Raw genomic sequence first — 25,181 nt, forward strand, 5'->3', positions numbered from 1 at the left:
CTGCATTATATCCGTGTCCCCGCTGAGGACATGTTATAAACACACGGTGTGTCTGAGCAGTAGGATCTGGTGCCTCACGGTGCTGGAATGGCACTGCTTTTCCAGCCCCCCATTGCCACTGATGGGTTTAAAATCCTCCCCCCCCCCCCCTTGAATCTGAGATCTTTCTGAATCTGAAAAGCTTTCCACCACCCTACAGTTAGTAGGGTCTGTGTCCCCGCTGGGTGGAATTATACTGCGGCTGTGTCATTCGGATGCAGGGCAATTAGTTTATACATTTGTTTTATTAGCTCGTTGACATATTTAAACACTTCACACCACCAAAGGTCCTCACGGAAAAGGTTTGTTTTACGGTCACTAATTCTACATTTTGTTTATGGCTGCCCTAACCTCGTAGTAATACTGTGCGTGTGTGTGTGTCAGACCATATTATACCCATTAATGCACAAAATAACGCAGTAACTAATGCACATTATCTCCTTAACCATTGTGTTCAATAGCACTACTGTTAAATACCGCGCCAGGCTTTACACAGCGGGCTGCGTTAACGGGAGCAACAGCGTCTGCACATCTAGCAGAGTTTTGTGCCCCCGCTGGGGCGTTATGGTGGGAGATTCTGCTTTGCACCCATTGTGTGTGTGTGTGAGAGATATCTAACATCCTTTCTCTAGGATATACTCGCATAACAATGATCACACTTGCCTGGTGCACTGTAGTAAAATTACACACAGGTGTTAGCAGGCACTCTCAGGAACTCAATATAATGAAAGTTTTATTCAAAGATCAATCTTTTCGGGGGGGGGGGGGGGGGGTTTCTTCGTTATATTGAGTTCCTGGGTGTCTGTTTAATATATATCTCTGTGTGTTTGTATCATTAGCATGTCAGTAGGTGCTAGTGTGTTTTGTGGTCTTCTAAATGTTGTGTAATCATACTCTCTATTTCATATAATTACCCATTCATTCTGCATTAGGGGTCAGAAATACTCTGATCTTATTGTGCAGCACGTGTATGTGGTGCTCAGACCAGCCACGTGAGACCTTACACGGGACAGAGTTGGTGTGTGAGCTCTCTGTGTATGTATAATGTATGTGAGGTATATCATCCTGCAGCCTGGGTTGGTGTGTGAGCTCTCTGTGTATGTATAATGTATGTGATGTATATCATCCTGCAGCCTGGGTTGGTGTGTGAGCTCTCTGTGTATGTATAATGTATGTGAGGTATATCATCCTGCAGCCTGGGTTGGTGTGTGAGCTCTCTGTGTATGTATAATGTATGTGATGTATATCATCCTGCAGCCTGGGTTGGTGTGTGAGCTCTCTGTGTATGTATAATGTATGTGAGGTATATCATCCTGCAGCCTGGGTTGGTGTGTGAGCTCTCTGTGTATGTATAATGTATGTGAGGTATATCATCCTGCAGCCTGGGTTGGTGTGTGAGCTCTCTGTGTATGTATAATGTATGTGATGTATATCATCCTGCAGCCTGGGTTGGTGTGTGAGCTCTCTGTGTATGTATAATGTATGTGAGGTATATCATCCTGCAGCCTGGGTTGGTGTGTGAGCTCTCTGTGTATGTATAATGTATGTGATGTATATCATCCTGCAGCCTGGGTTGGTGTGTGAGCTCTCTGTGTATGTATAATGTATGTGAGGTATATCATCCTGCAGCCTGGGTTGGTGTGTGAGCTCTCTGTGTATGTATAATGTATGTGAGGTATATCATCCTGCAGCCTGGGTTGGTGTGTGAGCTCTCTGTGTATGTATAATGTATGTGAGGTATACAGTATCATCCTGCAGCCTGGGTTGGTGTGTGAGCTCTCTGTGTATGTATAATGTATGTGAGGTATATCATCCTGCAGCCTGGGTTGGTGTGTGAGCTCTCTGTGTATGTATAATGTATGTGAGGTATATCATCCTGCAGCCTGGGTTGGTGATATAAAGGCCGCAGTTATCCTAACCTCGTAGTAAAGACGGCTTTCCTTGTTGGGTCTTTTGCAGGCAGGAGCAGATCAGCAGCCACATCCAAATCCGGCTCTGCTTGCAGGTCCTGCGCTCCGTCCAGAAGCTGGCCCGGGACTCCCCCAGCACGGCCCGGGACTCCCCCAGCACGGCCCGCGACTCTCCCAGCATGGCCCGCGAGACCTGGGAGGTCCTGCTCCTGTTTCTGCTGCAGATTAACGATGCCCTTTTGGCCGCTCCGACCGTGACAGGTTGGTTGTATGCAGCCGCACGGCTTGTTTGTTACGCAGAGAACGGGGGCCATGGCTGGTGGTTTAGTCGAGGGGGGCCATCTCCAGTCCTCAAGCCACCAACAGGTTGAGTTTTCAGGGTATCCTTGCTTCAGCACAGGTGGCTCAATCAGCCCCTGCTTCAGCACAGTTGGCCCAGTCTTTGACTGAGCCATCTGTGCTGAAGCTGAGAGATCCTGAAAACCCGAACTGTTGGCGGCCTTGGACTGGAGTTGGCCGCCTCCTGCTCTAGGTTACTCTCGGAGCATGGGAAAGTACTTTACATTAACCCATTGAGTACCAGATGGGCCAGCAATGCATGGCTGAGGGGGGATATTTGTTGCTGTTATTGACATAACTGTTTTCCTAGCAATTTCATTTTGTTTGTTACCAACATTTTTATTAATTTGTACTCGGATTTACTGGGTAAATCTTACATTTTATGTGTCATTCAGGCTTGGGAAAGTATCTGAAGCTTTTAGAACTCGCTCCATACAAAGCGCCAACAATATTTGTTACCCTGGTGCTCACCGTGGGGCCGGGGCTAACCGTGGGACCCCCGGGGTGCCGGGGCTCAGATTGGGTTCCCATCTTTGGGCCCAGCTTGGGTTCCCATCTTTGAGCCCAGCTTGGGTTCCCATCTTTGGGCCCAGCTTGGGTTCCCATCTTTGAGCCCAGCTTGGGTTCCCATCTTTGGGCCCACATATGTAACTAAATCCATCACTTTGCAACGAAGTTTCAAGCGTTGAACACGATTAGAAGTAATGGTGATTTTGTATATTTGTTAAACAAACAAAAAAAATAAGCATTTCAAGGCATTGCTGAATTGTGCAAAAATATATCTGTCTATCTATCATCTGGCTACGTGTCCATCAGGATTACCGAAGCTTCACTCCAAAAAGCAACACTTTATATTCTGCTTTTTGAGCCGAAACGTTCGTACGCCCGACGTGGACTGGATGTGGCACAATAAAAGTTTTTGATTTATTTTTTTTAATTCATTTTTTAGCACAATTCAATAAAGTGCCTTGGACTTTTTCAATGCTTTGATACTTCTACTTGGCGCTCGCAGAAAGCCCCTCCCCAGAGCGCCCCACGTATTCGATTCTTGTATCTTTCACGTTTAATATTCTGCACAGATCACCTTGGCAGACGCCCAGGAATTTGAGGCCGTTTTTTTTTTTTGAGGTTTCAAGTTGGTCACTTCCCTGACCTAGAAGGGATCAGGCCAATACGCGTTCTGTGTCGTACGTAGCACAGTGCTGTGCTTGTCTCTCTGGCAGTGACGGGGTTAAAGTTACAATGCATGGCAGCGCGCTCTGCACATGAAAGGGTTAACACAACTCTGCCGACATCTGTCGCAGGCGGCATCGCCGAGAGCCTGGCCGACAAGTTGATTGGTGTCCTGTTCGAGGTCTGGTTCCTGGCCTGTACCCGGTGCTTCCCGACACCGCCCTACTGGAAGACGGCCAAAGAAATGGTGGCCAACTGGAGACACCACCCAGCCGTGGTGGAGCAATGGAGCAAAGCCATCTGTGCACTGACATCAAGGTATGGGAAGTGCTATAAGGTGATGGGTCCCAATGGTCCTTAAAGAAGGGGTTTGCTGTGCTGGAAGGGTGCCTCCGAAAGCTGGTTGGACAGGGCCCTTAGAGTAGGAGTGGCCACCAACAAGCCAGCTTGTAAGGATATCCCTGCTTCAGCACAGGTGGTCCAGTCAACGACTACAGCCCTCGAGAACCACCAACAGGTCAGGTTATAAGGATATCCCAGCTTTAGCAGAGGTGGTTCAATCAGTGACGGAGTCTTTGACTGAGCCACTGATTGAGCCACTGATTGAGCCGCCTGTGCTTAAGCGGGGATATCCCCAATACCTGGCCGGTTGGTGGCCCTGGAGGAGAGGAGTTGGCCAACCCTCCCTTAGAGCCGTGGGGAATCCCAGCCAGACCGCGGTATGTACAACTAACCAAGGCTTGCGTCACACAGTCACATTCGCGCTAATGACGCTAAAGATGCAGTTCCCCTGGCGAGTTTATTTCCGCGCTTTACGGCAGGGTCTGTTCCCCTAGTTTTAGTGCTTTCCCTGCTCACCGATTTTATAAGTTGTGAGCCCAAAACTGACGTGTGTGACATCACTGGACTTTAAATAAAAAACCACGTCAGAGAAGCTCAGGAGAAGAGTTCCTGCGGGAAGTCTCTGTGATTTGTGCATGGGAACCGGCTCTGTGCTGCCAGCTGGGGTGTGTTTGAAGCATTTCAGGCAGTAAAGGGGGTTAAAGTATACTGTGCTTCGGTAACGTGAGTTTCTTGCCGACTTTCCCTCAGGTTGCTGCGCTTCACCTACGGCCCGTCGTTCCCTCCATTTAAAGTCCCCGAGGAGGATGCCAGTCTGATTCCTGCCGAAATGGATAATGAATGCGTGACCCAGACCTGGTTCCGCTTCCTTCACATGCTGAGGTACTGAACCCAACACTACCGCGCCTCCCCTCCCCCCCCCCCCCCCCCAATGGTGCCAATCCCAATAAAGTCGACGGTAGCTTGCATGCGACATCGGCCCAGTCGGCACCATCGCAGTTTAATGAGTAGCCCCCTCCGGGTCACTTGGTAGCATTGTGCCTTAGATATGGGGGGGCTCGAATCCAGTCCTCAAAACCCCCCACAGGTCACGTTTTTCAGTCTATCCCTGCTTCAGCACAGGCGGTGCAGTCTTTGACTGAGCCACTGATTGAGCACCCTGTGCTGAAGCAGGGATATCCGTAGTACCTGAACTGTTGGTTGTCCTTGTTTTTAGTGGATTTCACCCATGATAACGAGACAAATGTAATATTCGGTTTTCCACAGCAATAACTAGGGCTCTAAACTTCAGGGGTATAGGGATGTTAGGGACTGTAATACAATGACATGGGCAGTGGGTATTTATGGTGATAGTGACAGCTACATTTTCAGCTCTGGATCCCCATATACTTAGTTTTAGGTGCCTGTGTTAACCCTCCCCTCCCCCCCACCTTCCCGGTGAAAACAAAATGGACGCTAAACCGCGAGCCAATAGGAAGCCACAATGGAAGATTGGCTGCCTATTGGGTGACTGCTGGAGCCATCTTTAGAAGACCCAGGAAGTGTGCCTCCTGGAGAAGAGAATAGAGATTCAGCACCAGACAACCCGCTCTCCTCCCCCTCCAACACTCAGATTCAAATGGTTACAAAATCGTTTTCAATCTTGGATGTACTTACTGCTTTTAACCTTCAGGATTTGCCTTTTTTTTTATCCACTTTATTTAGTGCACAAATAGGCATTTATAAATAATGGCTCAATGCTTAATCAGATGGTTTTTAGAGTCCTTGATGAAAGCTGTGAAATGTGTCGGGGACACGGGTCATTCCCCCCTCACCTTGTCCCATGTTCTCTAATGGTTATGCATGTTGAAACATTGAAACACCTTCAGAACGGGTTATAATGACGTACCTGGCCCAGACAAGTTTTTGCCAATTGAATGCCAGTTAAATACCCTAATAGTAAAAGTTTCTATACGTTGAGCACGATGCGGTTATTTAACCCTTTCAGTGCTGCCGAGCGTTCTGACCATGCAAGGACTCGAGGTTCTCCTCTTCCATTCAGTGACATCTCTAGGGCCACCAGTATGACGTCCAGCGGGCATCAGTAGGGCTGCCCATTGGGTCAAATGCCAAGGGTTGCAGGATTGCTATGGTGTGTGTGTGACCCGTGTCAGCTTAGCGTCTCCTTATAACAGCAAAGAGGGTAATCGTTGTTGTGTGTCGGCCTGTGGGAGTATTGCCGTATATACCTGCTTTGTGTCTTCCATTTACGCCTGTCCCCTCCGTTGCAGTAACCCGGTGGACTTGAGTAACCCAAGCATCATCGGCACGACCCCCAAGTTTCAAGAGCAGTTTCTGAACGTGAGCGGGATGACCCAAGAACTGAACCAGTACTTGTGCCTCAAACAACTGCCTCAGATCTTCTTCCGGGCCATGCGTGGGGTCAGCTGCTTGGTGGACGCGTTCCTAGGTAATTCTGGGATCCGAAGTCGGTTTGTCTCTCGGCCTCCTAGAAACGGCAGTAGTTCTTGTTGGGTGACGCCCCTAAAACCGTACATTACTATAAAGTAACAGTAGTGTAGAGTGTATTTGGTTTAGAGAACAGAGACCCGGGCTCTGTAAGAGTTTGCCTCTCCATGTTGGTGTCTTGACCCCTGAGCAGGTCCTGTTTCCCCCGCCCCCTTTTTATTGTTGGGGTGTAAGGTTTTCTAGTGTTAAAAGGGGGTTTTCTTCACCTCTAGCTTCTGCGCTGTTAACCTTTAGACTGCTATGGGCTCTGGGGAAGCCTCCATTTTAACCTCCCGGGCACTTCATATTTCAAACACTTCTATCTCCCGAACGAAACATCCGCTTTTAACAATAAAAACAGCTCTGGAAAGGGCCAGAAGAGATCTGTTACAGCAAGTAAAATGTATGAAGCGGGGGCTGGACTGCTGCTGTAATGTGAGTATGCGGAGTCTGTGTATCAAATCTGCGCTGTGATGTTCTGCAGATATTTCCTCATCTGAAAAACCACAGTCTTCCCTCTCCCCTCGGCCTTAATGGCACTAAATCACAAATAAGCATATACTTCGTTTATTTAACCCTTCTGGGCCTTTTCCCATATTTCACACAGTTTAGTCCATAGGACAATAAGAAATTACATATTCAGTGTAGGTACCTGCTAAACGGAGGTCACCGTGACGAGGTTGGCAGCTTGAATCATCATGTGTTCATCAAAAGATGCAACCAAATGACTCCTTTGTCACACCGACTTGGGTTCTCAATGTAAACACGTCACTAGTGTATTTTAGCCCAATTGGTAGGAGCGCAGGAATTGTTCTTTGTTCTTTGTTTTTTCCTTTTGTGATTGACAGTGACTTGGGGGGAGGGGGGGGGGCTTGGGGAACCCTGTATTGATCACCAACCACTGGCATATCTGCAGGTCAATACTTGGACACTCTTGGGATTTTCTTGCAGTTCTACCTGTTCGGACTCGGTTGAAATGTGGAAGTGGTCCAGGACCTATCTCCGTATTGTTTGTACGATTTGAGATAATTAACTTGTGGTTCAGGCTGGTCTCCTCTATCAAATGTCTGATTATCGGCAAGGCAGCATAGTATTCCTCTGCACAGGATGACGGGTGAGGGGGGTGATATGACAATGTAACTAGAATACTGCTTTAGGAAGCAATCCACACAGATAAGCACCCTTCTCTTTCATGTCGTGAACCAGGGGGCCCTGGGAGCTGATCCGTGCTACTGAGAAGGAATTGTGTGTGTGTGTGTGTGTGTATACCCACATCACACTCGCACACCAACCCCCCTCCCCACACACCACCACCCCCTCCCCACACACCGCCACCCCGTCCCCACACACCGCCACCCCCTCCCCACACACCACCACCCCCTCCCCACACACCGCCACCCCCTCCCCACACACCGCCACCCCCTCCCCACACACCACCACCCCCTCCCCACACACCACCACACCATCCCCACACACCGCCACCCCCTCCCCACACACCACCACCCCCTCCCCACACACTACCACACCCTCCCCACACACCATCCCCACCCCCTACACCAGGCCTGCACAACTCCAGTCCTTGAGGGCCGCAAACACAAGCTGGCTCAATTAGTGGCTAAGTATGACACAGCCACTAATTGAGCCAGCTGTGCTGAAGTAGGGATATTTAAAACCAGAGACAGAACATGAAACACAGACAGAGATCAGTGCTATATATCTATATATCTTTTTAATAAAATGGTCTTTTAGTTTAACTCTTTGGCCAACGTGTTGTAAGCCCTTGAGCCCCTCCAAGGCAGACCACGTCTCAAGGGTCCTAAAACTCATATAAATTCTTAATAACCTGTGCATTACCAGGAAGAATGATTTATAATAAATCTGTCAAAATTAGTTGCATAGTTCTAAGTCTGATTGAAGCTCTTATTAACCTGTATAATACCAGGAAAAGCACTCTGTATTAGATTTGTCGCAATCAAACTGCCTTCAAGTTCCCATGAGAGTGGAAGGTGAGATGGAGTGAGCTTTTAACTATGCAACTAATTTTGACAGATTTATTATAAATCATTCTTCCTGGTAATGCACAGGTTATTAAGAATTTATATTAGTGTTGGGACCCTTGAGACGTGGTCTGCCTTGGAGGGGCTCAAGGGCTTACAACACTTTGGCCAAAGAGTTAAACTAAAAGACCATTTTATTCAAAAGAGATATATAGCTATATATCTGTTCTATATCTCTATCGCTGTACCGTGTATTTGTGTCATAGGATGTAGCACTGAGCTTGTCTGTGTTTCTTGTTCTGTCTCTGGTTTTAAATATATATTGCCATGCTCAGTAGCACTCCTCTTTGACACTTATACGCATATATATGTTGTGGTTATTTTGGGGGTTCAATATGAGCTTGTAGGGGTTCTGTGTGTTTTGCTGAAGTAGGGATATCCTGAAAACCAGGCCCTCGAGGACTGGAGTTGTGCAGGCCTGCCCTACACCATCCCCACCCCCTACACACGCACACACCACATACATTTGTGACCTGGTATGGCTATGCTTTATAAAAGTGTGTAGCCTGCTTTTAAGGTATGTTGTCTTTTAATAGACCTGCATTCTGCTTTTTGTACCTCTGTTAACCCCTTCGCTGTCAGGCGATCAGCCCATTGCAGAGCGCTCTGGCAATGAAGGGGGATTAGCCAGCGTGAAACATACAGCAGCCAACTAATATCTTTCTTCCCCAGGCGTTGCAGTCTATAAGAACATTGGGGGTGAAAGATTACTCATATATGGTATCCAAAACTGTTACTTATCGTGCACTTTGTTTGGTACAAAGAATCTGGTCAAATGGGCATTAATATCCGCTGATTCCTTACTTTACCATCGGTGTGGGATATTACATGCACCAAGCTGCAGTATTCTGTTTGTGTTCAAGTCAGATTGTGTTGTGCAGGTAAAATAAATCAAAACACTTCATATACACAGCACCTTAAACATCGTGGCTTTCGTAGGCGGCCGAAGTCGCAAAACATAGGCTAAACTGCAATTACTGTGCAAGCCAGTTAGTAACCAGAGTAAAACTAGATCTGCATTCTTAGGCCCAGGTGTACAACACGGTGCTACGGTTTCGCACGGTTTTACGGGGAATAAAGCTGAGGCTTTACACCGTTTTCTGGATCTGGGCCTTCATTGGTATTCTCTCCCCCACGCCCTCCCTCCCCCCGGTCATCCTGGGACAGGGGTGGCCAACTCCAGTCCTCAAGGGCAACCAGCAGGTCAGGTATTTGGGATATCCCTGCTTTAGCGCAGGTGGCTCAGTTATTGGCCAACTCCAGTGCTCAAGGGCCAGCAACAGGTGGGTCAATCAGTGGCTCCGTCTTTGACTGAGCCACCTGTGCTGAAGCAGGGATATCCCAAATACCTGACCTGCTGGTTGCCCTTGAGGACAGGAGTTGGCGCCCCTGTCCTAGTAGAGAAGGGTCACATTGCAGTGGAACGGAGGCTCTCCTGGAGGTGAGACCTGGATTCTCATTCTCCTTCTGGTTCCGATGTAAAGTATTTAAAAAAGTGTCTAGCATTGCAGATTTCTTATTGCTGTTAATGGCTGTATGCATGAAAGCTTAATCTGCCCCAAATATATCATGAAATAGCCATTATATACTACTCTTTTCGAGGCTAGTTAGGGAGACACACACACACACACACACACACACTACGGTGTTGTCCACTTGAACACGTCCCTGTTCTTGTCCGGCCTTAATGTTTCCAAGTTTAGGATCAGACCTGTAGAGAGGGGTAAAGGTTCTGTGAATAAAATGGTTATACCACACAGACCGACAGCCGCCCCGTCCGCATTCCCCAGCCTCTCAACCCCTCGAGCGCTTCCTCCAGGGACTTAAATACCCGGAGTCCAACTCCTGGTTGGTTGTTGCCGACACAAATCTTTGCATTTATACCGATTTGCTGAAAACAGAATCCTGCTTCTTGCTGTAACGGTGTGGAGATGATTTCCCAAAGCTGTCATTTGGAAGCATGTTCCCGTAAAGATTACACAAACTCGAATCGTCCTTCAGGGGTAGGTTGTCTTGCAGAGGGGTTGGTGATGGTGAAATTTGTAATCAATGTACACACACGTGTCTCAGATTTAACGATGACGGGGTGATTATCCACGTACATGTCGCGTAACTGGTACATTTATTGTTGAAGGTAAAAAATAAAAATAGCACTTGAGCACATTCACATGGGATGTGAGGGTGTGTGGCCATGACGGGGGGTGCGGCCATGGCAGGGAATATCTGCCCTTCCATTGGCTGCCCGCCGAGCACGTGACAACATTCTTGTCTTCCCTGCCAGCGTACATGTCACAGCGCTTTACACACACACACACACACACACACACACACACACACACACACACACACACAGCCTCTGGGGGCCTGCCCCATAGAGGGCTGTGGTGTGTGGTGCACGCGCCGCAGCGGCCACTGGAGACCTGGCCTTAGCATGCAATGCTTCCACAGCAGCTAGGGATTCTGGGATTTCCCAGGCTGCAGTGGAAGTATTGTATGCCAAGACAGCGGTGCGCAAAGTGGGATGGGCAGTTGCAGAGGCCCCGTGCTCTTCCCTGCGGCATTTAAATTAAATGCCGGGGGATCGCGTTAGGCCTCGGCAACTTAACTTACCGGGGTTCCGACGCGTTGCTGTGACGCGTCGCCATGGCAATGCAACGTCAAATGACGCTGCGGTGTCATGCGGAGTGACGTCACGGCTGTCTCCATGGCAATGGGGTCACATGACCCCCGTGGCGTCATTTGACGCCGCCAACCAAGGTAGGTGGCGTGAGGGGGAGCAGGCAGTGAGGCGCTGCTCCAAAAGTTTGCGCTCCCCTGCGCTAAGAGATAATGGGGAAAGACCGGGCTGCAGACTTGTCTGAGACGTGAATGTGCTCAAGTGATGTTTTTATTTGCTGTGTGGTGGAGGCTTTTTGTGACTATTTTGCGCACCATAACTTATGTGACCGTAAAAATGAATTCTGCTTGAGCAATCTCCGTTAAAAACCCTCAGTCCTCATTGGTAACCTCTATAGAGGTTGCAGTAAAGTGAGATGACTCCGGCATTTATCAGCTTGCCTGTCATATCGTATTTATAGTTTGCCTCCTGTCTTAACTTTTCAAATTTAGTACTAAATGCATTGCACTTAAATAAAGCACTACAGCCAATCCCAGAGGATAAATTACAGATTAGGGGATCATCTCTAAATGGAAGAACATGTGTTCCGCAAGTTGTCTTGGCTGAGACACAAGGTGTTTATGTACAAAATTTCCAGTGGAAGCCATATTTGAAAGGCCCCCAAAAACACTTCACATATTATTTTGTTGTTGCTGAATGATGTTTCACTGACGGATGTAACTAATAGGAATACAATGGGTGAGGACAGTGACACACAGCCAGTAATTATACACCGTGTGGTGTCATTGGCCGGCACCTTTTTGGTCGAAATTCACCATTGACTTGAATAGGAATGTTTCGTCCGACGACGGCCTGAACGGCAGCTTCGCACTGTACAGATTGAGACCCTAAATCAGGGGGCGGCCAACTCCAGTCCAAGGGCTAACAGGTCAGGTTTTCAGGATATCGGCTCAATCAGACCCAGCCTCGGCAGAGGTGGCTCAATTCGTCCCTGCTTCAGCACAGGTGGCTCAATCTGAGTGCTGAAGCCGGCATATCCTGAAACCCTGACCTGTTGGTGGCCCTTGCGGACTGGAGTTGGCCGCCCCTGGGTTAGATGCTGTTGGAAAGCGGTAGCAGTAAGCATCTCGCCCTTGTAAAATGTGGTTGGAAATGCACTTCATCTCTGCATGTGGAGCGTCGCACGGTGCCACGGAAACCTGCACTGAGCTTGCTGATGGAAACACAGTGATGCTCACAATTGGTGTACACAAAGCAGAATAAATGGGCGATCAGGGGTATCTAAAAAAATCAGTCAGCAAAGGGAATCTGGGAGCGTTCCAATCTTACACTAACCAGAACTTCTCTAGACCAATGTCTGGTCCTGTAGGATATAGAGAAGGGGGCCCCAGGTGACTTCTCTGTCTCCCACCAGGTATCTCGCGTCCCAGGTCCGACAGCGCTCCTCCCACTCCGGTCAACAGGCTAAACATGCCCCAGAATACAGCCACCAACACCACCCCTCCACACAGCCGCAGGCACCGCGCAGTCACCGTGAACAAGACCACCATGAAACCCAGTGTGGTAAGTCCGAATGCCTCGCCCCTTATTGCTTTACTGATTATCTGATCATAGTATACCCGGAAGCCTTTTGGCGAGCACTTCACGATAGCGTGTGGCTTTTCTATACTCTCTACAAAAGCAACTGGTGTATCAATCGGGTATTTGGCTGTTACCAAAGAGGAACAGAACCATGAGCTCTGACAACCGGCTGAGTGAAAATGGACTGAAACAATCCACAAAGGGGGAATCCAGCTTGTGTGTTTGTGTACGAGTCTGAATGCAAATGTGATCAATGAAGAATTGAATTAAAAAAAAAAAAAAGAAAGAAAGGCCCAGCATAAGACAACCACTAAAAGCCAATTTTAGTACCAGTGAAGAATAAATGAAAGCAATACCTGGAAATAATTTCGGGTTTGCGACAAGATCTATTGCTGTACAAACCGCGCATGGCTCCCGCTCCCGCGCTGGGCGACATTCCCAAGGTTCTCCTCCAACAATCCTGAGCATAACCACCTGTATCATGTGTGAGTGTATGAAAACATCCATCTACAGTAGCTTAGTTGTAGTAATCCAATTCTTTTAGTGTAATGTATATTTTTAGCCAATAAGTCCAGTGTATATTGTGATGCTTTTTGTTATGAGTCATTTGCAGAGATGGAATTATTGTGTACAGAACGTCTTGGTTCCCTGAAACGTATCACATCCTACAATGGGTCTACGCTTCTCGTGAACCAATATGGGTACTAGAACTTTTTATCCAATAATAGCATGACGCGAGCGAAGATTGACAATGGAAAACCACTGTTTATATGCCCGGGCGTTTCCGTTTTTCTCAGCTTCTCGACTTGTGTGGAGATGTTGGTATGCATCAAGATCCATATGCACCCATTGACTATCTCCCATGTTAATTGTTCTATAGGTTAGCACAACCCACAGCACAAAGGTTCAGCAGCAGGCGCCTTCCACCTCCCCGCTCTCCAGCCCAAACCAAACCTGCTCCGAGCCGCGCCCCCTGCCGGCCCCCACACGGCCCAAAGTCAACAGCATCTTGAACCTGTTCGGCTCGTGGCTGTTTGACGCGGCGTTGGTCCATTGCAAGCTGCAGAACGGCGTGAGCCGGGACAGCAGCATGACGGGTAAGTGCCAGTCGCCGAGTCCAGGAGAGCCGTCCATCATTCCCATATTTCCTACCTGCAAGATTATTATTGCGAATGAACGGGGAGGTGGTGGGGATATATACATATATATATATATATATATAGCCATTTAATCATTTTACTTGCGGTCATGAAATAATGTTTAACCAATCCCAGCTATATTTACGCCAATGACATACCAGACGTTTTTCGTTATTCCCGGCTTGTTCATATGTACGGATAGGTGAGCTCCTCCTAAAGACGAGAAAGCTATGCGAGGGGGCACTTTTGGGGAAACGGGTATTCGCAGGGCTAAAACCTCTAAAAGCTTCTCGGAGCAGGGACTCCTCTTCCTTAATGTTAATTTTATGTCTGAAGCACTTATTCCCATGACCTGTTATTTATATTATTTGTTATTTATATGGTATGTATTACTAATGTGAAGCGCTATGTACATTTTTGGCGCTATATAAATAAAGACATACAATACAATAATAGGTTTATTCAGCAGAGTAAAGATCAATGTTTCAGTCCCCGCCTCATCCTTTATCAAAGTATTTGTCTTGATACAGGTCCTAGGTGGGCACCGAAATGTTGATCTCGTTATTAAACAGCTTCTAGATTTAGAAGAGCGTGCGAATGCCTGGATCACGTCACCCCGCACATCCACCACACTTTCTAACACAAGCGTACGCGCACAGTCACCAATGCACAGTGATAACGGGCCCCAAAAATCTTCTAGTGCTCTTTTTTTCCTAAGATGCTCATGAATAGTTACTAGCAAGGGAACTATTAGGCCTTTTGGTACTAGCATTGCAGTTTGTCGATCCTTGTGGGATATGGGGTAGTTATTTCAAATGTTAAACAACTTGTTACTATTGTAGATTCAGTCACCCTTACGGGGAACATTTTACTTTACATGTATACTGTTTATTTATTTAGTGTGCTGTTATTATAAAGTTGTCGTCCACTCTTCAGCTGTTTGGCTGACGGTGGCAGAGGGAAGGTGTGGAGCGCTGGGAGAGGGGTAAAACTTTGCGCACATCCGTAAGACATTGGATACAAAACGTGGATACCCTACTTACGCCTAGATTTAACTCCTTAAACACCGCTGCCACTGGTTAATATTGGTCATGGGTGCAGTTTGGGGCTGTAACATGGCAAGACGTTGCCTTGAGGAGACGAGATTTGCAGCGAGGGGCGTTGCGCGTTCACTAGCTCAAATACGCAAAGGTTTTTTTTTTTTACCTGCATGGGAAATGTTTGTCGCAATAGTGAAATGTGGAGCAGATCCACTAATTCAACATCTTCCCCGGCCCTAGGCTGAGCTGTGAGAGCCGTTTTTAAAGCGGTAATCCAACGTTTTACCCAGGTGTGACGCAGGCGGTCTCCTCGCCGAGGACCCCCTGCTTCTGGAGATAATGTTGATGCAGGGGAAATACGTTCAGCATTCTGCAAGGATGTATAGCACCTGTCCTATATTCATGGCCACTACCTTCACTTACAAGTGAGCTTCAGTGGGAAAAGCTGCACTAGTATTTAAAATTAGCAGGGTGTCCCAAGAGTCACATCAAGGCACATTTGAGATAGTGTCTTCGACTGAGCCACCTGTGCTGAAGCAGGGATATCCTGAAAACCTGACCTGTTGGTGGCTACCCCTGGTGTGCAAGTGTTGTCCTAAGGACCATATGAAAGAGACCGTAGTGCAAAGCTGCTGGCAGTTTGAAGAGGAGGAAGCTGTAAATGAGAGAGCAGGAAGATGAGACGTATAACTCTGGCAGCCCAGGCCTCCGTGTGACTGCAAATCCGTAGAATAGGAGCAGGAAGTGGGGGAGAAGTAGAGAAGCGCGACTAGTACAGGCAAGTTTAGATGGTACCAGACTGTGTGTCTGCAATCTATTCCTCAGATTGAACAGGGTAACCATGGCGATGCGGATTTCTCCCATTATATGGTATTCCTCGCATTCTCTGGGGTTGGGGGAGTCGTAGATGTAAGATCTCCCCTTTAATTTGCTGCTTTTCGCTCACTGTCAGAAACGCACAATGCAACTTTAGTGTGTTGGTCTTGCTTACCATGATATGGAGAAGTGTACTCCGGAGCAATAAGCGGTCTGCAGCGATGCAGTGTGAGAAGCCTTTATTCAGGGCTGGCCAACTCCAGTCCTCAAGAGCTACCAACAGGTCAGGTTTTTAGGATATCCCAGCTTCAGCACGGGAGTCTTATTCAGTGGCTCCCTCAACGACTGCACCACCTGTGCTAAAGCAGAGAGATCCTTAACACCTGTCCTGTTGATGGCCCTTGAGGACTAGAGTTGGCCCCTTCTCTGCTTTAGGAAATCAATCCACTGGCAGCAAACAAACCTGTGAAGCACGTTTTCTGTCCATGTGTTTAGCAGCTGGGTCCCGGCACCAGAATGTTGTGTCCTTCCTGTGTGGTAGCGATGCACAAACTTCATTTATCTTTCCGGGCCCAAAGTATATTTGTGACCTCGAAGCGCGACATGTTGAGGGGCCCAGCTGCGTGCAGATGGACAGGAGAAGCCAAGAATATCGCAAGGGTATAACCCTTTCACTGCCAGAGCAGTGCAAGGCCCTCTGCAATCGGAGGGTTAAACGCTAGTGTGTGTGTGTGTGTGTGTGTGTGTGTGTGTGTGTGTGTGTGTGTGTGTGCGTGCGCGCGCGCGCGCACGCACACACACTCCGTTCTCCTGTCACACCTCACCACACGCCCTCTTTCTTTCATAACCATACAATCCCTTCGATCATATTTAGGTCAGAGATGCTCAACTCCGGTCCTCAAAAAGCCCCAACAGGTCAGGTTTTGAGGACATCCCTGCTTCAGCACAGGTTGAGCCATCTGCTGAAGCAGGGATGTCCTCAAAACCTGACCCGTTTGGGGTGGTCCTGGGGGCTGGAGGTGAGCACCCCTGCTTTAGTTGCCCCTATTAGCCACACCCAGGACACTATTATTTTCAACACCGCACGGGATATAATCGTCTCATTGGCAGCACTGGGAAAATAGCAGCGAGGCTGCTGCTTCTCTGGCCTGCTAGAATCCAGCTCTGTCTGTCTTTCTTTCTCTATAGGTCTCCAGATAAATAAGTTCATTCTAGTGCAGCGCTCTCACTCATTTCCCAAATGGCCTGGATTGCAAACCCCTTGCAAGCAAAAGAGCCAGAAGTGTTTTTCCATCTAATACTCCATGAAGGAGATAGAAGCGTTTGAAACATTACGTGTCGGGGAGGTTTAAATGGAGCTCTCCCCAGTGCCCAGAAATGGAAGGGCCCTGTCCTAGTGCACAAACGTGCTGGGTATTGTTCCACCGCACTCCACGTGTAAACGAGCTGGGAATGGTTAAATACACTTCATTGGACCAAATAAACCCCATAACTGAGACCGCTCCTCGCCCTGTGTGTAATGATTTAGTCATTGTTGTGCGCGGCTGCCTCTCAAACTCACACTTACGTTACACACATCTCCATCTAATTATTTTCTTTATAAAAAAAAACACTAAAAAGAAAGGCTTCTTCTCTTTATGTGAAATTCTCACCATATTTAAAGTACTTTTTGTAACAACTTCTGTCCTTTGATTTCTTTCCATTTTATTTCTGTTATCTTGCAGCATCTTTTATCCAAATTCTTCTTTCTTATAAATCTTGTAAGTAGGAACCTGTAGCTTTCGCCTCGATTTTTGCCGTCCTGTTCCTTTTTATATCGCCCATTTCCCCGTAACCACGTGCATTTGTGTTTTCCGTTCCTTCCTAACATCCTTTATGGTCTTGTTGCTTTTTATTTTTGTTTTATGTTGCATTTTATGGGGAAGAAACCGTTCATTTCTTCTGGGCGTTTCTGTGTCCGAATGGGAACGATTGTAGGTACATTATCAAACTAATCTGGTTCAATCTTCCCCATTTTATTTCATATCAAGGACTTTTGCACTAACATGTTTGTTTTCATTTGTCACTCATTGATTTCTTTCTGTTGTATCTGGATGTACTGTTTGATATTTGTGCATGGTTTTTAATTATTTAATTTTTTTACATTGATATTTTATTAGTTGTTCCTTATTGCTGGTGGCTGCATCAGAAGCGGCAAAGGCTCATGGGAAAAATGCACACAGATTTTGCACTCGTTTTCGATCCTGGCCTTTTATAGAGGTGTCGGCGCTAACCGGCTTAGCCGTGCGACCAGGGGTTCCCAACGTTTCATGTGGCGACCTAGTAAAAAGAACGCTTTTCCGTGTGTGTGTGTGTGTGTGTGTGTGTGTGTGTGTGTGTGTGTGTGTGTGTGTGTGTGTGTGTGTGTGTGTGTGTGTGTGTGTGTGTGTGTGTGTGTGTGTGTGTGTGTGTGTGTGTGTGTGTGTGTGTTAGTGTAAGGACCACTCTTATTGGCATCATAAAGACATCCATGTTTGTTTTCGGAAAGGTTTGGGCAGCGTACTTCCACACACCGTTTTTTGTTTAGGTTTTCCCTTCTCATATTTGTCTTTGGATGGGAAGCCGCGGTGCGGAATCGTGTCCATTTCAGTTCCGGGGACCCCCTGGTTCTGGCTGCCTGCCGGCACTTTCTGGTTATTTGAAATAGCCAGAGTCACGTGGGCCAATGAGAAGTGTCCATCTCTGGGGACCCCCTGCTTCCCATCCACGTAAAAGAAAAAACACGACACCGTTAAACTGTGTTTTATTCTTTACAGAGAAGCCTCACACTGAAATAGCTCCATTTGATTGACGTTCTGTGGGATTTCAACCGTGCATGGGGTACCTATGAGGGAAGCTAGGGGTGCAATGGGGTCTAAAGCTTTATAGCAGGTTGTGTGTGTGTGTGTGTGTGTGTCTATTTATCGGGTAGTGTACCCCCCTTCCTGACACCTTTTCCCTTTTCTTTTCATTCCGGTTTGAGAATTACTGGAACCCAACCCTTCAAAATCTTCTCAATGGCCACGCATGCTGGTTTTCTTGGTCTCTCCCACATAGCAGCTGGAGGCTTAGGCTAAGGCCCCGCTCCCAGAGTCAGCGCACCTGCGCTGCTGACAGGCGGTGCGCTGAGATACACAGACCGCGATCTGCGGTCTGTAGGAAGCGGGAGCCGGAGCGGGAGGTGGGCGGGAGGTGGGAGGTTTGATCGGGAGGTGGGCGGTTTGACAGGGAGGGGGGGCGTGGCTTGAGCGGAGGGACCCGCTACTCTCCCCCCCCTCCCTCCACGGACTCGGGCTGGAGCTGGAAGGTAAGTTTAAACACACACACGCAGGCACTCATTCATACACGCGCACACACACACAGGCAGGCACTCACGCACTCATACACACACACGCGCGCACACACAGGCAGGCACTCACGCACTCAGACACACACACACGCGCGCGCGCACACACAGGCAGGCACTCACGCACTCATACACACACACACACACAGACAGAGGCAGGCACTCGGGCACACACACACACAGACAGGCACTCACGCACTCAGACACATACACACACAGACAGGCACGCACTCAGACACACACACAGAGAAAGGCACTCACCTGCTTTCACTCACCGCTCCCCGAAGCCTCTCCTGCTCCCGAAGCCTCCCCTCCCCATTGGCTCACAGCCACACACGTCACGCGTCAAAGCTAGAAAACACCATTCTCTGGTGTCTCCAGCGGCTGACGCGCGACAGCGTGTAGTCAGCTGTGCCGCCAGTGGGGACCGGGACCGGCTCGCGAGGATTCCCCTGCTGGTGGGGAACTCGCGACATTGCCGCCCGCGCCAACGAGCGCAGCGGGACCGAGGCCTTAGAAGCCAGGGGTTGTATGCCATTTGTGTAGCACCAGTGGATACACCTCCCTGCATGATTGGGAAGTGGAACATGGACATGCTATAGGTAGAGCTCTCTAACCAGGCACGGGTCCACTAACTGCATGCTTCTCTATTAGCCCTTTATTCAAGTTCTTTATGGGCTGCTAAAAGTAGACGCCTTTCTCTAGACTTCCATGAGTCTCCCCTGTTCGCCATTTGGGGAAGGACTGCACCTATAGCGTGTTTAGCCCATGTCACACATGTATACTGCACGTTCTTGGTCCCTTAACTCACCTCAGTCTTCTCGAAAGCTTGAAATCAGGGCGACGTAAAGAGGTGTATTTGTGGGTGCACACTATAAATGCATCATCTTCAAAACGTAAACATTGGCTGTAATAATTCTTCTCGTTAGCCCACCTTGTTGCTTTAATTGCAATTCGTTAAACTGTGTGAGAATGTCATATTTCGCAGCACTCATTAAGTGTGTATCACATGAGCAAACCATGCAAGACTGTCCTGTCCACCTGAACAGACCGCACGGCGCCTTCCAGCGCCAAAAACAACGGGTCTTGCGGAATAGCACCTCCTTATTGTTATTATTATTATTCTAAAAGCCCTTTCTTTTCCCGCGCTGTACGCACACAAAGTTCTGTAAAGTCGGCTTACGTGGGAGAATGTCACGCCACGCTCTGTAACATCTATAGTCGTGCAATGCTGCATTTACAGAGCGCCCATCACCATATAAACACCACTGGTAGAGAAGTCATTTATCTCATTGAAAGTGCAATCCCACATAGCCGCCCAGATGATAACCGTTCTTAAAGGGTTTAACGCTGTGTTATGGCTTGCCGAAACAAATCTAACCATGCCAATAGCAGAGATTTGACTGATTTTCCTATGTTGAGGGGGAAATGAATTACAAGCTCAATTTCTTTGGGGCCCCTAAATCTCCCGGCTCTTATGAGAGAGCCCACAAAGACGAGGGGAGGGAGTGAGGGGGGTGGTGTCTGGACTTGCTGGGGGACATCGGACAGAAGAAAGCGTCAAGCCCCTCCCAAATCCCTGCTCACCACGGATTACAAACTAGTGTAAAAAATACTTCTAGGTGACTGATTTGGGCAAGGAAGTCATCAACTACCCAGACGTGACCCCTTAAACACGTCGCTGGCATTAGCTACTATTTAGTCCTTGTACGGATTTCCCCTTTAAGTCAATTGGCTAAAATTAAACACCAAACCCATTTCAATAATAAGGTTTTCCTTAATGGGCGAAGGAGCGGCTCAGTGAGTAAAGACACTGACTGGCACCGAGTATGAAGCAGGAGAAGGAGCGGCTCAGTGAGTAAAGACACTGACTGGCACCGAGTATGAAGCAGCGGAGTCTGGTTCAATTCCCAGTGTCGGCTCCTTGTGACCTTGGGCAAGTCACTTTATCTCCCTGTGCCTCAGGCATCAAAACATAGATTGTAAACTCTACGGGGCAGGGACTGCAAAATGTCTCTAAAGCGCTATGTAAAACTAGCAGCGCTATACAAGAACACGCTATTATTATTGTTATTATTATTATTACTTTAATGTATCACAAACATTTGACTTTAGTGATTTATTTGGCAATGAAACTTTACCGTGGTCTTATGAGTAGGCTGGCAAATGATGGCTCATTTTGTAGGGTTAGATCGGGCGGCCCTTCCAATCCCACCTGAAGTGGAGCTACGTTCACTTGTGTCTCCGGCATCCGAATGTCAGGCACGTCGTGATGGCTCTAATATCGAATGTGCCGGGGAACCCCTGGAACTGTAAAGATGAAGCCTTTCATTCAGCAGGGGTCCTGAAATTGACACACTCAGTCCCCTCCCCCCCTTAACCCATCGCATACCTAATGGGTGAGAAGTAAGAGAGAAGAGGTCCATTTTCTCTGCTCAACACACTGTGACTTCACACACACATCACCAGAAGTCCTTCAAAGATCTCCCAAGTTTCAGCTTAACCATCTTTAAAAATGATTATATGGAAATTATATTATTATAAAATACTTTGGTTATCCGATTTATTTTTATATATATATACTGTATGAAATGGATTTAAGTTGTCAAACGTCTCTGCCATTTTGGTCCTAGGTGGGGCTGCAGCTTTTAAAATATCGGCCATGTTGTGATTTCATGGCAATAAGGTTGGGGATCACTGGTCTGGATGGTTAATGAGTGATGGAAACAGTTAGTGATCCTACAGCAGGAGTGGCCAACTCCAGTCCTCAGGGGCCACCAACAAGTCAGGCTTTAAGGATATCTCTGCTCCAGCATAAGTGGGTCAGTGAACGACTTGGCCACCTGTGCAGGAGGCGGGGATATCCTTAAATCCTGAGCTGTTGGTGGCCCTGTAGGACTGTAGTTGGCTACCCCTGCCCTAAAGTGACTTGGCCAATCGCCCCCTCCTCACCCAAGCCCCCTAACATCGTCCAACTGGCAACGCCAAATCTGTGTGTCCATGCTTCCCATGAGCCGGAGCCCGTTACTTTGCAGGAGTAACGTCCGATCAACTGCTATCTTCTCCCTCTCCGCAGCGTTGGCAACGCAATCCGCCGTGGAGTTTCGCCGGAAGGGCTCCCAGATGTCCACCGATACCATGGTTTCCAGCTCCATGTTTGACGCCAACGAATTGCCAGAGAATTATGAGGCGGGACGGGCAGAGGCCTGCGGGACCTTGTGTAGGATATTCTGCAGCAAGAAGACTGGGGAGGAGATACTGTCTGCATACCTCTCCAGGTATCCGTGTGTGGCCAAAGCTTTCTCCTACCTGCTACGTACCTACCATGGATCCCCCATCCCAGGAACTCCCGATCCACCTTGACTGTTCTTCAACATGCCACCTCCTAGAGTAGGGTTTCCCTACCTGGGGGGCTTGCTGGGTTGAGGGATGGGAGGGATGTATGGATACTGGGAAGTTCCAAAAAAAGGAGGGCATAGGTACAAAAACACAGCCGAGGTAAGAGTGACAGGTGCCATTAACCAATTGGTATGTTACATGAAAGCTAGGGAAAACGTATCTTGTTTTAAAGAGGCAATCCAAGCATCTTTAAAAAAAAAATATATATATATATATATATATACACACACACACACACACACACACACACACACACACACACACACACACACGTTACCATCCAGCAGAGCAGCAGAACAGCAAAGTGAGACAGCACTCAGAGGTAAGTCAGCAAAATAATGTATTGAAACAGTTTCAATACATTATTTTGCTGACTTACCTCTGAGTGCTGTCTCTTTGCTGTTCTGCTGCCCTGCTGGATGGTAACGTACTCTTTACATTATTTATGGGACTAGCACCAGGCCTCTCTGGATATCTACATTTGAGTGCTTGCTGCTTTTTTACCTGTATGTATGTATGTATGTAAAAAAACAAGAAAACGGGCGCACTCATGGTGTAGTATATCAGAAAACTTATGTGGGACTGGAAAGGTAAAAATTGCGCACTCACAAACGTGACAGGAACATAAGCATGTATGAGTATAACTCAATCGCCAGCGGTGACAGGAAAAGCAGGGTACCGTCCTGGGGCTCCACCGTGTACTGCAGGTGTCGGTAGCTGCGTAGCCTCTGTGTACCGAATATTTCCTCGCTCCAATCTCGCGAGAGTTTTGACGTCGGCGGGAGTACTTAGGTAACGGGAGCTCTTGGATAGTCTCTTGTCTCCTCTCCCTGCATCCGCAGGATACAATGTATACATGCAAATTGCTCTGCATAAAGTCCGATAATAGCAAGCTTGTGAAAGTGCACAAATGTACATAAAATACAATTTTGTTGGTTCCAATGATCCGAAACACACCCTACGCGTTTCGTCCTTAAGACTTCGTCAGGGGGTATATGATATACTCCCCCCCCCCCCCCCCCCCTGAATATTGGCTGGATTGCGCCTTTAAGATTTTTGGGAAACCAATAATTTGGTTTTACGCAGTGAATACAGAATGCGGTGGCCCCATGCAGCACCGTGGCACGTGGTTCCCCCCCACCCCCTCCCCCCTCTTATCTCTACCCCTCACACCTTGTACTTTCTTCCTCACCGCTTTCTATTAATAAAGCTGCACCTCTCCTCCAGTTCTCTCTCTGTGTGGCCCGTCCGTTCCCTATCCCCCCTCCCCAGCTTATTTGCCTGCCTCTCCCCCCACAGGTTTTACATGGTGCTAGTCCAAGGTTTGCAGATCGGAGACTGTATCTGCCACCCCGTGCTGGCCAGTATCATCCTGAACTCCCCTCCTCTCTTCTGCTGCGACCTGAAGGGCATTAACGTGGTGGCCCCTTACTTCATCTCGGCACTCGAAACCATTTTGCCAGACAGGTAAAACCCTTCCCTGGGCAATTCCACAAAGTGTACTACTGGGTCACACCCGGGTGACTGGGGCCTTTCTGTGTCGGTTTATAAACACGGAGACTTGGAGAGGTGCGATTTCCTCTTGCTGCTCCCCTCTGGGTGATGTCACACTGTTCAACAAGAGTTTGCACAGGAACCCCCCCCCCCTCATTCTATTTATTGGCTCTCTGATGAAGGGGAGGGGATTAGGGGAAAAAACACTTCCTTCATTCAGTGGCCCCTAAGAAGAGCCATTGGTACTTAATGTTCGAATAGCGGAAAGCAGACCAATCTTTGCTAGTAGCATGGTTAGATTTGTTTAGGAAAGGCAGGAAGACTGTTAAGTTCTCTACAGAAGCTTGCTTTCTGGGTGGCTCTGTGAGATTGTACCTTTAAGTCCGATGACCTTTATAAACGTTTTTTTGGCGTGGTGACCCCGGCACTTCCGCGTCGTGATCGCTCCAGGAGAGATCACGCGACCAGGACTCGGGCGACAGAAGGGGGCCCCACTTCTGTTTTCAAGTGAGTTAATCGCCCCTGAAACCCGGGCTAAATCACGTGGCCTATCTGGCACATCATATGGGCACTATGGTGGTTAGAGGACCTTTCCACCCTCACTAACCCCATGGGTCCAGCGTTGAACCGTACTATTTTCAGCTCCGATACTGGGGAAGTTTCCGGTATTACTTACTGGTATTTAAAGCGATTTTAAAAGGCCATTTCATTTCTTTTTGCTGAATCCCCCAGAAGGCAGCTGCAACGTCATAGGTTGTACAGTAGCTGTACAACCTATGACGTTGCAGCTTCTGGTTGGCCTTGGATTTGGCAGCCATTTTGTTTCCCCTGGATGGAGATTTAAACTTAAATTCACTAGTATGTATGTAGTGAACAGGGGAGTTCCTGGAGCTGACAATGGTGGGGTTTGGCTCTGGCGGATCCAGAAAAAATAATTGGGGGGGGGGGTTGGTGTAAGAGTAGAGGAGCTTCTCTAAGTTGTGTGTTTTGTGGGGCAGGGGCGAGGTTGCTGGCTACAAGTGGTTGCCTCCATAGCCACCTAAAAACCTGTCCTTTTTCTCCCCCATGTTTTCTAGAGAGCTCTCGAAGTTTAAAAGCTACGTAAACCCCACCGAGCTCAGGCGATCGTCCATCCACATCTTGCTGTCATTACTGCCCCTGCCGCACCATTTCGGCACGGTTAAGTCCGAGGTAACCGCACGTCCAGCTTCTTTCTCCACTCGGTGCCTGGTGCTTTCGCTCCTGTAACGGCTCGTACCTCCACCTGGTTTTGGGGCTGTTTGTTGGAATGATGTAAATTCACTTTTTCACCGCTAGACGGCGCTGCAACTCCTGGGTATACACACTGTGCTTGTAACCAGACGTCTGCCATATTTTTAAATGA

The 25,181-nt window shown here is 48.1% G+C and overlaps 1 protein-coding gene across 6 annotated transcripts in view; it reads left to right on the top strand.

Moving 5' to 3' along the window:
* RALGAPB (Ral GTPase activating protein non-catalytic subunit beta) overlaps window positions 1–25,181 on the top strand; it is a 67,986-nt gene that overhangs the window by 16,766 nt on the left and 26,039 nt on the right. For 2 of the 6 annotated variants that reach the window (XM_075571923.1, XM_075571924.1), the window contains exons 4-14: window positions 1,999–2,210; window positions 3,593–3,779; window positions 4,554–4,685; window positions 6,074–6,252; window positions 9,020–9,067; window positions 12,379–12,527; window positions 13,426–13,642; window positions 17,265–17,300; window positions 21,981–22,182; window positions 23,603–23,770; window positions 24,874–24,988. In XM_075571923.1, coding sequence (XP_075428038.1) covers window positions 1,999–2,210; window positions 3,593–3,779; window positions 4,554–4,685; window positions 6,074–6,252; window positions 9,020–9,067; window positions 12,379–12,527; window positions 13,426–13,642; window positions 17,265–17,300; window positions 21,981–22,182; window positions 23,603–23,770; window positions 24,874–24,988 — 1,645 coding nt within the window. The remainder of the gene's footprint in view (window positions 1–1,998; window positions 2,211–3,592; window positions 3,780–4,553; window positions 4,686–6,073; window positions 6,253–9,019; window positions 9,068–12,378; window positions 12,528–13,425; window positions 13,643–17,264; window positions 17,301–21,980; window positions 22,183–23,602; window positions 23,771–24,873; window positions 24,989–25,181) is intronic. The other 4 variants (XM_075571927.1, XM_075571928.1, XM_075571925.1 and 1 more) reach the window with 3 other exon arrangements.

The sequence above is a fragment of the Ascaphus truei genome, chromosome 15 (assembly GCF_040206685.1).
Source record: "Ascaphus truei isolate aAscTru1 chromosome 15, aAscTru1.hap1, whole genome shotgun sequence".
In the NCBI taxonomy this organism is placed as follows: Eukaryota; Metazoa; Chordata; class Amphibia; order Anura; family Ascaphidae; genus Ascaphus; species Ascaphus truei.